The sequence below is a fragment of the Athene cunicularia genome, assembly GCF_003259725.1.
Source record: "Athene cunicularia isolate RWA chromosome 4 unlocalized genomic scaffold, athCun1 chr4_part1, whole genome shotgun sequence".
NCBI classification, from domain to species: domain Eukaryota; kingdom Metazoa; phylum Chordata; class Aves; order Strigiformes; family Strigidae; genus Athene; species Athene cunicularia.
The window spans coordinates 3,847,165-3,861,272 of record NW_020799098.1 but is presented as its reverse complement, the minus strand read 5'-3'; the positions used below and the strand labels follow the sequence as shown (position 1 = coordinate 3,861,272).

Below are 14,108 nucleotides of genomic sequence, written 5' to 3'. Positions count from 1 at the left end.
AGGTCACAGACTATCTTTGCTGCTGAAATTTAAGATGATCTCCAAATAAAAAAGACTCGCAACTAGGACAAAAACTTCATGAGATTAATCCCATTTGCAGAAATATCCAGAGCAGTCATGAGTAGAGAACTGTAGAACCCATTCCACTATGTATAATGTGTGTTACCTGGCTTTGCATCCCCCAAAACATAGAACATAGTCTCAATAGTCTATAAATTGCAACAAAAAGGAAAGATGTGGGATGTCTGAAGAAGTCTACAGAACAGGTTATTTTGTCCTTACCTTGTAAAGTCTGTCATTTCCATCATAATCATGCACATCTGCTTTGCCAACACAATGATGTCGTTACCACTGTCATCCCACTTGGCCACCTCTGCATCCAGTTTGCTCTTTTCTTGGTGGAATATCTCTACCTGCTCAGCAATCTTAGCCTTCTCCTCCTGGGGAAGCTGAGCCATGATAGCCTAGAGAAAAAATAGAAGTTGGTATGAAAAAAGGAAGCTAGCGTCTATATCTATCTTCAGTGGTTCAAACAGCATGCTCAACTATTTCTTTTTATGAGAGTCAAAGATGCCAAGCAAAATCCAGGATACAAGAGATTTATGTTAGTATGGGCAAAACCAAATTCACAGGACATTTATAGCTTGTCTTATACCTGCAAGAATTTAGAAATTATATATGTGATGTCATGGTATAGAATTATAGAATCATAGAACGGTCTGGGTTGGAATGGACCTTAAAGGTCACCTAGTTGCAGCCCCTCTCTGCCACAGGCAGGGCCACCTTCCACTAGCCCAGGTTGCCCAAAGCCCCATCCAACCTAGCCTTGAACCCTTCCAGGGAGTGGGATGACACAACTTCTCTGGGTAACCTGTTCCAGTGTCTCATCACCCTCACAGTGAAGAAATTCCTTCTATTTAATCAAAATCTACCCCCTTTCAGTTCAAAGCCATTATCCCTTGTCCTGTCACTACATGCTCTTTTAAGTCATTCTCCAGCTTTCTTGTAGATGCCCTTTGGGTACTGGAAGGCCTCTATTAGGTCTTCCCGGAGCCTTCTCTTCTCCAGGCTGAACAATCCCAACTCTCTCAGCCTGTCTTCATAGGAGAGGTGCTCCCGCCCTCTGATCATCTTCATGGTCTATCTCCTCCTTATGTTGGGGGCCCCAGAGTTGGACACGGCCCTGCAGGGGGGTCTCAAAAGAGCAGAGTAGAGGGGGAGAAACCCCAGCCCCACCCCTGACCTGCTGCCCACACTGCTCTGGGTGCAGCCCAGCACACCGCTGGCTTTCTGGGCTGCCAGCACACATTGCTGGCTCACAGTCAGTTTTCCATCCACTAATACCCCCATGTCCTTCTCCTTGGGGCTGCTCTCAATGCATTCATTCCCCAGCCTGTATTTGTGCTTGGGATTGCCCCGATGCATGTGCAGGACCTTGCACTTGGCCTTGTTGAACTCCATGAGGTTTGCACGGTCCCACCTCTCCAGCCTGTCCAGGTCCCTCTGGATGGCCCATCCCTTCCCTCCAGCATGTCGACCACACCACACAGCTCGGTGTCATCAGCAAACTTGCTGAGGGTGCCTCGATCCCACTGTTTATTTCTCCAACAAACATGTTAAACAGCACCAGTCCCAACACCGACCCCTGAACACACCACTCGTCACTGCTCTCCACTTGGACATCGAGTTGTTGATGACAACTCTTTGCGTGCGACCATCCAGCCAATTCCTGATCCACCAAGTGGTTCATCCATCAAATTCATGTCTCTCCAATTTGGAGACAAGGATATCATGGGGGACAGTGTCAAATGTTTTGCTTATTCACTGGGACGATTTAAGAAAATTCCTGTTAAATATTCACTTTCAGGAAAAACAAAATGAATCAAATCTATGGGAAAAGGCAGACTAAATTGCCAGTATATCCCTCAGTCTCATTCGCTGTCAGAAATAGACATTTTCTGCTTAAGCCGACACTAAAATAAGCTATGACATGCAAGATAATACATTTGAAGTGAATTGTAATGAATGTACCTTTCAGTAATATTTAGTGGTCTAATTGTCTCTTGGAAGATATGCAAAAAGGCCCTAAACAGGTCGATACTAATCTGCCTCGACATTATCAACAAAGTGGAAATTTCTCCCCCCATAAAAAGACAGAAAAAAAAGAGCCCTACAGAATTATAATACTTTTGAAGATCAAATGGACACTTCCAATAATGAGTTCCAAATTGAACTACTATTTGGCTTTAGGGGTTCTGAAGACCGCATTATGCATGTAATGGGGTGTGACACATATTTAAGTGTCATTACATTTTTTCTTGTTTATGTCACTTTCAATCAGTTGAAGTCTTTCTCTACATATTCTTAAAATGCTCTTGGCTTTTAAAAATTTATAATTGACCTTTTCCAAAACTGAAATTAAAAAAGATTATAAACAGTAGATCAGAAAATGAGAAATTTGCAAGTTAATCAAATTAAAATTCAACACATGAGTTTTAATTAGGCCTTATCAATGCAACTCAGCACTTTCAAATGTTAGCATATTAGTCTTTCCACGGAAAAATGCAGTGTAAGTCAAGCTATTAAATAAATATATAAAATACACATAAAACACTAGAATAGATGAATTAACTGAAATTAAGAGAATGTGATAGGAGTAGTAACATTTGGAAAGGCAATCTGTGTGTTTTGCATGTGGTTTCTCTCTGTGGACAGCTTCACCTGCACACCCTTTAAATGGATATACAGTGTTTTAACGTTTCTGTTCCAGCTGATGATGTGTTTTCAAAGAAGCTATATCCTACAGCAAATGCAGCTCATATATTTTTTTATTTCTATTGAAGGCCAACACAATTCTTGCTACTGAAATACTAATAGCTTTATGGAGTAAGCTTACTAAACAAATCCATTCATTCCACAAATAAAAATTCGGCTTTTCTACAGAAAATGTTCAAGTAAGATACTATTCTGCTTAGCAGGCTCACTTCAATGAGTCATGCAAGACTGTGGACCAGGCAGCTTCTGCTTAGCATGTTTTCATTTTTGGTTTTTGCCATTTGTTGCTTCCCGTGACATATTGCATTTTACTTTATTCAGGAATGGGACTGTCTTTATAATATATTATGTTTATACAGTGTGTAGCTGATCAAAGTAGAAGGTTTTAAGTGCAGCAGTGATAATAACCACAATAAATGTAATAGAATTTAAGACTCCTAAGTCCCTAGGTGAACTAGATTCTTAGTAAAAATATTACTGCAGTCTTTACTTTGTTTTCAGATTAAGAAGTGATGATATGCTAACCAATCCTAGATGTAATAACAAAACCACCCAAAACTGTGAAATAACTGTGTTGTATCTCAGTAGATTTGTACCTCAGACTTATTTTAGTAGTCAATTCTTTGAATATATTAAACAGGACTTTATGACCTTTAAAATATAAAACTGCCCCAAAGACAGTCAACTGCATCCAGAACATAGTTCTGTCATCACTCTCAGGGGTAAGGTGTCCAGGTATCATTCTGCAATTTCCCTGACTGTGTGGTTCCTGGTCACCCAGCTCTCTGGGATGGAACATACAATCCATCTGCACTCCACTTAGGTGATAATGAGATATGTGATATATCCTTGATAGGTAAGGACAAAATTTTTTTCTCTTTGGGATGTGGTGATAGAAACCCAGGTTTTCTGATACATGGTAGGGTTTATTTACCATCTGTATTCAACATTCAAGGAAATTAATTTAAGAAAAAAAGAAACTTCTGCCCATTCCACTCTATCTTTTTCTTGCATTACCTCTAAGTAAGCTTCATTTAGGTTCTCATTACTCTAACAATTCCTTTTCAGGGTGTAAGATGTTTGTTTCAAGCCCTGGGCCTTCCTACAGCAGCTGAAATCTCCTCCTTCCTGGTCCTCTGAATTGATCTGTCAAAGCATCATCGTCTTTTGGTCTTCCGATTCTCAGCCCCACAAATCCTCTTCCAGATTTCAAGGTAAGAAGTCACCATTCCATTTAACAGCATTTGCTACAGGGTTTGAGTGTGTGTGGAGAATGTTTCTCATTTAATCCATTACTACAATTTTAGCACTTAGCAGAAGAAACCGCAGCCATGAAAATCATTCAGGCAATTCCCAGTTCCCCACTGGTTCTCTGCTGGAAAATTTTAAGACTTTTTATTAAAATCTCTTCCCAGTTAAATATATTTTCATAGAATTACAGAATCATAGAACAGTTTGGATTGGAGGGAACTTTTAAATGTCATCTCGTTCAACCCCCCTGCTATGAGCGGGGACATCAAGTAAATCTGGTTGCTCAAAGCCCCATTCAACCTTAACTTGAAGGTTTTCAGGGAGGCGGCATCTACCATCGCTCTCTGTAGCCTGTTTCAGTGTTTCACCACCTTCATAATAAAAAATATATCTAGCCTGAATCTATCCTCTTTTAGTTTAAAACCATTACCCCTTGTCCTGTAGCAGCAGGCCCTTCTAAAAAGTTTGTCCCCATCTTTCTCATAAGCCCCCTTTAAGTATTGAAAGGCCACAACGAGGTCTCTCTGGAACATTCTCTTCTCCAGGATGAAACACCACCAACTCTCTCAGCCTGTCCTCACAGGGGGGTGCTCCAGCCCCCCGAGCATCTTCATGGGCTCCTCTGGACCTTCTCCAACAGGTCTATCTCCTCCTTATGTTGGTGCTCTCAGAGCCGGACCCAGCCCTGCAGGGGGGTCTCCCAGAGGAGAGCAGAGGGGGAGAATCCCCCCCCTCGCCCTGCTACCCACACCGCTCGGGGTGCAGCCCAGCACACGGTTGGCTTTCTGGGCTGTGAGCACACATTGCTGGGTCATGTCCAGCTTTTCACCCACCATTACCCCCAAGTTCTTCTCTTCAGGGCTGCTCTCAACCCCTTCATCCCCCAGCCTGTATTGATACTGGGGGTTCCCCCGACCCATGTGCAGGACCTTGCACTTTGTCTTGTTGAACCTCATGAGGTTCACATGGGCCCATGTCTTGAGCTTCTCCCAGGTCCCTCTGGATGGCCCATCCCATCCCTCAGGTGTGTCAACTGCACAATTCATCTTTCTATCATCTGAAAACATCCTCAGGAAGTCATTTGCCCACAAAATTATATTCTGATATATATATATTTTTAAATAATCTGAGCTGAATAACCTATTTAGTAAAATGTAAACATTCATCAGAGGGTGGCATAATCCTGAATGTTAACAAATTTCACTTTTCCAGCACCTGCGACCCCTGAAGCACTCATCAGCTTAATTTGCATTCCCCATGCACAAGCTCAGGTCACAAATCACAATGACTCGAGTTTATCATGATGTAATTACCCTGGTAAAATTACATTGACTCAGTAACAAGTGTCTTCAATTACAATTAAATTACAGGGACTACTCAGTAGCTTAGACAGATCTTCTTGACAGGTTTGCACACTGGGTAACATGACTAATGTAAGATTTCTCTGGATACAGCACATGGTGCCCTGACGGGATTTTTTTTTTTTTTCTTTTTTTATAATTTGCTGACTACTCCCACGGTGACAGCACACTCAAACCTGCAAGTCCTTCTCCTGCAGCACTAGCTGGAGCAAACAGCTCGTACAGGCATCACATAAGCCTAGGGAAGATCATTCAATAAAGCCAGTGCTTTTCAAATAGGTGAGATATGAAAAAAATCTTGAAACAATTAGGTCACCTTACTCCCACCCATTCTTAAGTGACACTGAAGATTTGAAATCACTGTATTTCTTTTTGTCAGTAGCTATAGAGACACTTAACATAGTACGTGGGTTTTATACTCACCCTTGCACTCTGGCCAGCAATAAGTTGGTCATCTTCAGTCTGAACACTTGTTCGGCTGCGAACGTCATAATCTTCCTGCTCAAAGTCTGAATCATCCTCTAGCTCTTCAGGGGTCTAGAGAGAGACAGAGAGAGACAGAGAGAAAAAGCAAAAGAGAGGAGATGACAAGCTTATAAAGGATACAGACCAAGTCCTATGTACAGTAAGCTCTTATTTCATCGACTACCTGCCCAGGAAATGCTGTTTCTCTTTCCTTTTAAATTAACTTGTCTGCCCAAGCAGTCAAGAACTGAAATTGAATTGTCTTAAAAATTAAGTTGTTTCAACTCTAGTTTTCTTTACAAATGACATTCATTATTACCTTACTGCAACTTTTCTTAACTCTGTTAACATGATGAATACAGTTCCAGGAACAAGTATCCTTTGGAAACACTAACACCGGAATGCAGTAATTCAAAACAATGTTATTTCATGTATAAGTGGACACTAATACTATTATATTACTGGAATCTCCATGTAATCTTCAAAAGAGAAAGTATATACTTTGGAAAAAGTAACTAACATCCTGGAATAAAAAGTTATCAAAGCAAATAAGGATGTCAACTGGTTTTGAAACCAGTAATGTAAAGTTTATAATCTGCTTTATCTTGTTAGTTCACATGATTCTTTTCAGATACAGATCATCAGAATTTGCCTCATCCCATAAAATGAAACCATGTTATCCCCCTTGCTGGTGCTACAAATGGTGTGAGGGTCTCTGGGCAGATTGATTAAATGTAGTTATGTATATGCTGGCTTCAGGTTGTATAAAATGTTGGAGGGAGGAAGAAAAAAAGTAACTGATGGATCTGTTTTGTTTTTTTCAACTTCTAGCAAAAAATTAGGAGCAAAATATACACAGAGAGACAGCCTAATTTACATCACTATTTAATACTATATTTAATATAGATGGTGCAAATCAAAAATAGTCTTTAGAAGGAAGATCATATTCCATTTTGTGCTTGAATGGCATCTAGTACAACAATCTGTTCACGAGTAACTTCTGTAGGTACAAGGCATGATAGTGGTAATAGAAAAAGAATATAACAGTAACTGTGCAGAGAAATCCTCACCTTACTGGATACCTGTATGCATCAGTGTTAACCTAGAAGGCCAACCATTACAGAAGAAATCATCCATGCTGGCATTTCATGCTTGGAGGCAATGTGAAGTTTGCTAGCAGAGGTGCTAATCATTGCCAGTTGTCATTACAGCTCTGTCTTGAAGATGCTCAGTCACTAGGAACTGGTCCAAACCCTCTAACATAATGTAGAGAAGTCTTTTGGTGATATTTATATTACAGCCTGGTTTCCAACATGAAGTGCACATCACTGTTTGTAACGGAAAATCAGCTGCTTTGCTAGCTACATGGTGAAGTGCACATGATGGGGAGAGTAAAACACAGCCATCTTCATTTGGCTTAGAGTATGAATTAAATATGTGTTTTGATGCTGAGCACTGGAGGAAGAAATAACAAGTATGACAGTATGGTAATGAAACTCTGGCTGCATCTCTGAAGAGAGGCATGTACAAATAGTGCATACAACAGGATAGGCAGGAGATGAAGTTGTGGTGAAAAAAAATTATCTTTTCTTTACTGCCACAGGAGAAAAAAAAAAAAAAGATTGATACCCATCATTATAATGTCCAATAGTCTTGCCTTCTAATGGCCTTCAATCACTTTATTCTCTCTGCTCAGCTGCCTGAGGGCAGGGTGTGACTTTAAAATCTGCCATAAACAAATCAGCTACTAAGAGAATCATACAACTCCATGAGCAGAAGAGGGTATTTCCTATCACAGGGCTCAGCTTTTCACCTGCCTAGGCATTACTGTGAAGAATGCAATGTGCAGAGTTTCAATCCCTTCTTCACAAACCAGCTGGCTCTCTCTCCCGTCCTCCAAGGCCATTCAACTAGCCAGTTGCACCAGTCATTGTAAAACCAGTAGCACCCCTCTCCACAAGTATAGTCGTCTTAGTCTCTTTTGTCTCCACTTTTCTAACTAAGACTATAAAAGATAATGTGCTTTTCCCAGGCTTTCATAGAGTTGCAGTAAAGGAAGGGAATAGTATTAAAAATATTACACCTCAACACTGTAACCAGCAAGGACATGAGAATGTCTCTTTAAAAAACTAAAGTATTCTGAAAGTTCTACATTTCAGGGATGTATTCTTAAAGAAACATTCAGAAGAAAAACGTACTGCTGTTACTGCCTGAGATTCATAATCTTAAAATTTGTGGTCTTAAAAAGATTGAAACTTAATGGGTGTAGATGTTGAACTTGGAGAAAATATAGTGCAAACCCAAAGGACAAGTTAATGTAACTGTTAATAATATACTACAAGCACAAAAGAATTCTCAGTATTTCCCCACTGTATTGAGATTTAATTCAAAACTAACTTTCAGATTCTCTCTCAAAGTATTCCAAGTATGGTGAATTTAACATCCTCATTTTCCAAAAATAAATATATTTTTTATTAAGAACAGTAATTAACTGTTATTTGTATGCTGATATTTTAAACATGTCCCATGCTTTTCACTCTTGCTCCGTCGCTTTGTTTTATCTTGGAGATGTAGCTCATGTATAAGAGGGTCTCCTATTTGTTTAGATACAAATTTATAAAAGAGAAATAATATATTGAAGTACCTTGATTTTCACTCTTAGCAGGGCCTTCTAAACATACCGTAACAACTCTAATTTTTCTGCACAACTAACAGGACCTCAGTGTTTAAAACCTAGTTTCCAAGACAACAAAGTCTGGAACTTAATTTATCTGCTTTGGAAGACAGAAGATTGAATCCGTCTTGCAGACACCTGAACTTGTGGTCACAGAATGTAGGAATCATGGATCTGAGACTGGAGACAGCTCCCAAACAGAACTTTGACAACCACCAGTGACAGAAGGTGCTAGAGTAATTTTTAAAATGAATAGATTTTATGGACTCATTTATTTCAGTGGAAAATTTGACAATTTTCATAATTCGTAGCCTGTCTCTTCTGTAGCACAGGCTGTAAGACTTCCCAGGACTAATTTTTTTTTCAAATACAGTATCTCCACTACACACAGAGCATATTCTTCAATTCGTTCATCTACTTCAGATGAAGTCTCTCAGTGAAGAATCTTTCACAATCCCAGATAAATCACCCAGTAAATATATACTTTCTCTTTTAAGATAAATGCTTTACTTCCAATATGAATTTGATGACTTTCAGCTCTCAGTCACTGGAAAATTTTTTTTCTTAAATATCTGACTGATAGACTGAAGATCTTGCTGTAAACAAAATATCTTCCATCAATATAATTTTATCTTTTGTAACTGCAGTATAAAAATGTGAATTATGCATGTATCAACATACACTGGCATAGAGATTTATAAATGCTATTTGTTTAATATTTCACCAACTCAAATATACTTGATGAAGACAGAAGACTCACTATGCTATAGTGCTGTATGCGCTTAAAAATTGCAAGATGCAATTATAAGAATTTAAGCACTGCGAGCACCAAGTCAAGCTAGCCTTGTAGTGACAGGAAAGACTGAAAAGATAGTCCCCCATTTTTTATCATGAAAATATCCCTAATGCTAATAGCTAAGGAGGAAAAAAAAAAAAAAAAAGCCTTTGTAATATGCTTTTCTATTCAATTCCATGGTATTCTGTACATTTGTTTTAGTACAAAGGCAGTTGCAGACTGAGTGACTGAGGTGCTGCAAGCAGCATCTGAGTGGCAAAGTCAGAGAACCTCTCTCATGGCAAGTCTTCAGCTGTTTAAAGACTTACAGTAAAATCTAACACTTTAAACCCAACTTGAGAAGAAATAGGTAGTCAATGTAGACAATGGACCCCATAACACCTTTCAGAGATAGTCTGTTTAAAAAGCTGATGGGATTCTGTGCCAAGTTTAGTTTCCCAGAGGATCTGAAACGTGTCAGCGCTTTGGATTTCACCACAGTGGCCACCCCATAGGTGATCACGGCTAAGCCTACACTGCCAAGTGTGGAAGAGTAGAAGAGCATCCATACATCCAAACAGCTGGGGTTCAGGACCCCACACATGCACTACCTTCATTTCATTTTTATTCAGACTCTCTGTAGCCTTCTCCCATGGACTGAAAGTCCCTTACTGCTAGGATAGAATAGAAGTGCGTTTGAGATGCTCCTAGAGCACATCTTCCAGGATCACCTGAAACAATCAAGTTTATATGCTCTAGGACTACTCTGGAATTTGAACTAAAACACAACAAGAGGGAAGAACTGGAGACTGACTCCAAAAGTGCACTCCTGATCCCAAAAGATGTAACACTAAAGCTAACGTAGATGCAGCTAACGGCAAGGTTGCCAACAGCAAAGGCCATGTGTGAAAAGAGAAGATTGGCCTTAGAGGTAGATAAAAATGAGAAGAAGTGCCATTGTGATTCTTTCTCACTGTAGAGAGGGTTTCTGTCTAATAACTGAGGGAATTTCTTAAGTAGCTATGAAAAAAAAAACACAAAGCGTAATTTGATCCCTACGCAGTAATAAAAAAGATGTTGGAACTCAGTTATTATTTTCGATCTTATTTTTAGGTTCTATAATTATACTCCTAAATTTATTTATACTACTTAAGTTGTGAAAGAGGTCTTTTCTTCTTTGTAGATCACAATAATCGTCCTCAATGCAAAAATGAGTCTTCTTTCTCCTCCAATAGGGGATAATAAAATCTCCTTTTTTGGGGGGGAAAAGAGAAGAATAGAGATTATCCCCCTTCCCTTCAGCTTACTAGAAGTAATAATACCAACAAAAATTAATTTAAGAACTGGTTTTATTTCCTCTATAGAATGAGAGAATCATCTGAGACAAATTCAGTCGTTCATGGCATGCACATGAACAATTACTGCCTGAAAATTATGTCAGATCATCTAAAAAGTTTGCAATGATTTTTTTTTTTTTTAATAATTCTGCAAGAAGCTTTACAGCCTGCATTAAAGGGGTGCATGAGATTTGATAGATTAATAGACAAAAATATTCTAAACACCATCTTTTATAGCTTAATGCCTCACCTTTTAATTATGCATTCCATTTAAATGTGAGATGTTTGGATGGGAATGCTAAAAAGTGTCTCAAACTGAAACTAATTTTGTTTTCTACAGAAAATAAGGTTCTGATTCAGCAAACTCCGGTCGACATAAATTTATATATGTGGATTTTCCCAGTTAACTTGCAAGGATAATGAGTCCATTTATGTGCTTTAGTTCTCTGCCTGGGTAAGGAATACTACATTTAGCTCCATAAATAAGTTAATTGTCTGAATTCAAAAATATCCCTTCCTAATCTGGGTAAGCAGAATTCATTAAATCATATCATACAAGGAGCGGAAAGTAGTAGTAATACAATTGCAAAAGTATCCTGGAATGTTTCTAAGGAGACTGCAAAGCCTGCATGCTGATCAGCTTTCCAAGCCAGTAGTTAACAGTAAAACAGCAATGAAATCAGTGAATGTGACTCCCGAATTGTAAATGGTATTTTGCGCTTAAGCAGAAACATCTCGCCTAGCATGGACAGTCTCATGGCAGCCTCTGTGGTTCAACTGGGATGTACAGGGGTGTGCTGGAAGCCAGAGCTCTGTGTAGAGGATGGGAAAGCGTGGGTCTATAGCAGATCCCACCTGATGATTGTGTCTCATGGAGCAATTTAAAATGACTCATGAGAAATTATAAAAGATTAAAATGTGCTTAGAAGTGGTTCTTGTCCTAAGAGAAATTTGGGGACTGCCGTTACAGCCTAAGGAGGTGAATAATCAAAGGAAAAAATGGAGATCCTTGACTAGGCAGATCTTTCATTTTCATCCCAGCCCAGAGGAGTTGCAAACACCCCAGTGATGCAGACCCAGGAAACAGGATGGGTTTGCCCCTGTCATCAGTCATGACTATAATTCAGGCTACCTGAGGTTAGCACTGGGTACAGGAATGGAATTTATGTTTTGCAGTTATAAAATTAAGCCTGTCAAAAGCTTTTTCTGTAAATGTTAACCCACAGTGACAGGTGACTCAAATGAAGCTATTTTGGAGTGCTCCAACTGCCTGAAGTCTTACACCAGAGCCATAACATACTCATAACCACAAGTGTACACTACCTGTTCGGTCCAAGGCATGAGTTGTTTTAGCATTATTATTTATTTCATAAGTTTTCCCTGTGATTGTCACCTCAGCTTTATTTGCACGTGGCTTTCACTGGGGTGGATTTAATGTAATTTAGGTTTCAAATAAAAGTTTCAATTGCTGAAGAGATGTCCAAACCAGGCTTGGTTTGTTATTTGGGGTGGTTTTTTGGTGTTTTGTTTTTTTGGGGTTTTTTTTTGGTGTGTTTTGTTTTGTTTTGTTTTTTTTTAAGTTGACTGTGGACTACACTGAAAAGCAAGACATATCTACTCTTACAATAATTATATTGTTCATATATATATATATATATATATTACTTATTTATTTGGTTGGGTTTTTTTGTTTTTTTTTTTTTTAAGATGCCTAAGCAAATCAATCAACTGGTTATTCAACGCTGAAATGACACATTCTTTACCTCAGTAAACATTCAAAACCATCCCTGCAGAGGCTTACTGGAGCAGCAAGATACTTTATTTATTCGTTCAGATTTTAACCAGATTTACCTCATATCCTAGGCAGCACACATACATTAGGAAAAAAAAAACAAAAAAAAAGCCCAAAACACAACAATCTAAACAAACTTTGAAGATCTTAGCAAATTAATGATCGTACTATGGAAACAGTGATGAAGTTTGCACCTATTGGCAGTTGGTATCAAATCTTCTCCTACAGATTAATTGTGGTTCATCTCCTAAAATACCCTCATCCCTTTATTTACAAAATTTTCTTTTGCTGCACATACTTTTGTTTCATACTTGTTTCAAAGTCAAGCTTTTCTGGCTTATTTTGAAATAGAGTTGATTCCAAGAAGCTTTTATGTTTCTCTCATCCAATGTGCTACTTTCCTGTAAATCCCAACTTTTATTTCCCAGGTGCCTTACATACCCTTATCATCAGAACAGCTTTCCTGATGTCACGAACTCCATCATAAACCAAGCGGGAGGCATCTATGAACTCATTCTCTTCAAATGGCTGTGGGACATTCGCACTCAAAGCTTCAATGGCAACCTCAACTTGTTCAGCAAAACGCGGCATAACTAGATTAAACAAAATGAAAGGCAATAAGATTAGACACCTTATTTCGTGAACATTTTTCACCTGCCCTTGGGCATAAATACTTTCCAGTAGACATGGTACATAGCGGTGTTATAATTTCAAGACCCAGGAAAGCTCATGGTGTGGGTTTGTACTGAGTCTACACATGCAGAGCTCTGGCACATTTTCTGACAGCATGAACTTAGCGATCTTCATGTTCTCTCCCCCAACAGCACAACAAAGAATATAAAACTTCCTTTAAAAAGTGTGATTTACTAACTTTTAAAAGACTGCAAGATATCTGAGCTATCAGTAAAGTACATTAAAAACCTTTACAACTTGTAATGAGCACAGTACACATTATACCAAATGATCAAAGCAAAATTTAGCCATTATGCCTACTAATTTAGGTAACTAAATGCAGTCTAGCTCATATTGAATAATAATAATAGTACACAGGACAAAATGTAAAATCTGGTAAATTACTTTTGTGAAGGTACATAAATGAACCTTCTGTTTCTTCACTATTATCACATATATAACACAAAGAATAGCCACAGATATTAGCTAACGCTATTATAAACTGTGGTATGAGCCTTTTAAATACATATCTTAAGGCAATTATTTACTACTTATGTAAATAGTTTAAAGGCATTCCTTGCAGTATCAAGAGGCTTTTCTTCAAATTTTATACAGGATTACTTTGAAGGTATAATCCCTTTCTGCATATCATGTATGCAGAAAGATAAACGTTCCCCAAATCGGTCCTCTAACAACTTAAACCCAAATCCTACAAACTGGAACATAAACATCAGGTCCCACTAATTATAATGAAGCTACGCTCCTGTACTTAGTTACTCTTATTCTTCAATATTTTAACGTTAATATTGGAGGACTGGGCTCTGATGTCCTACAGTACACTTAGAATCAATCCTTCATTAAAAAACTGGATAAAAAATCCAATGGGATTAATTCTTATAACCAGAACTTGGGTCAAATTTAAGATTTATAGACAGCCATATTTTCATTATATTCACATTATTTTTACTATTTGCTGCCTTCTACAATCTAGGTGTCCAAAACACGT

At 38.5% G+C, this 14,108-nt stretch overlaps 1 protein-coding gene across 4 annotated transcripts in view; it reads right to left on the bottom strand.

Annotated features, from left to right (window-relative positions):
* Window positions 1–14,108, bottom strand: part of CTNNA2 (catenin alpha 2) — a 494,091-nt gene that overhangs the window by 37,455 nt on the left and 442,528 nt on the right. For all 4 annotated transcript variants that reach the window (XM_026846640.1, XM_026846641.1, XM_026846642.1 and 1 more), the window contains 3 exons: window positions 12,872–13,023; window positions 5,811–5,924; window positions 283–464 (listed from right to left, as the gene is read on the bottom strand). In XM_026846640.1, coding sequence (XP_026702441.1) covers window positions 283–464; window positions 5,811–5,924; window positions 12,872–13,023 — 448 coding nt within the window. The remainder of the gene's footprint in view (window positions 1–282; window positions 465–5,810; window positions 5,925–12,871; window positions 13,024–14,108) is intronic.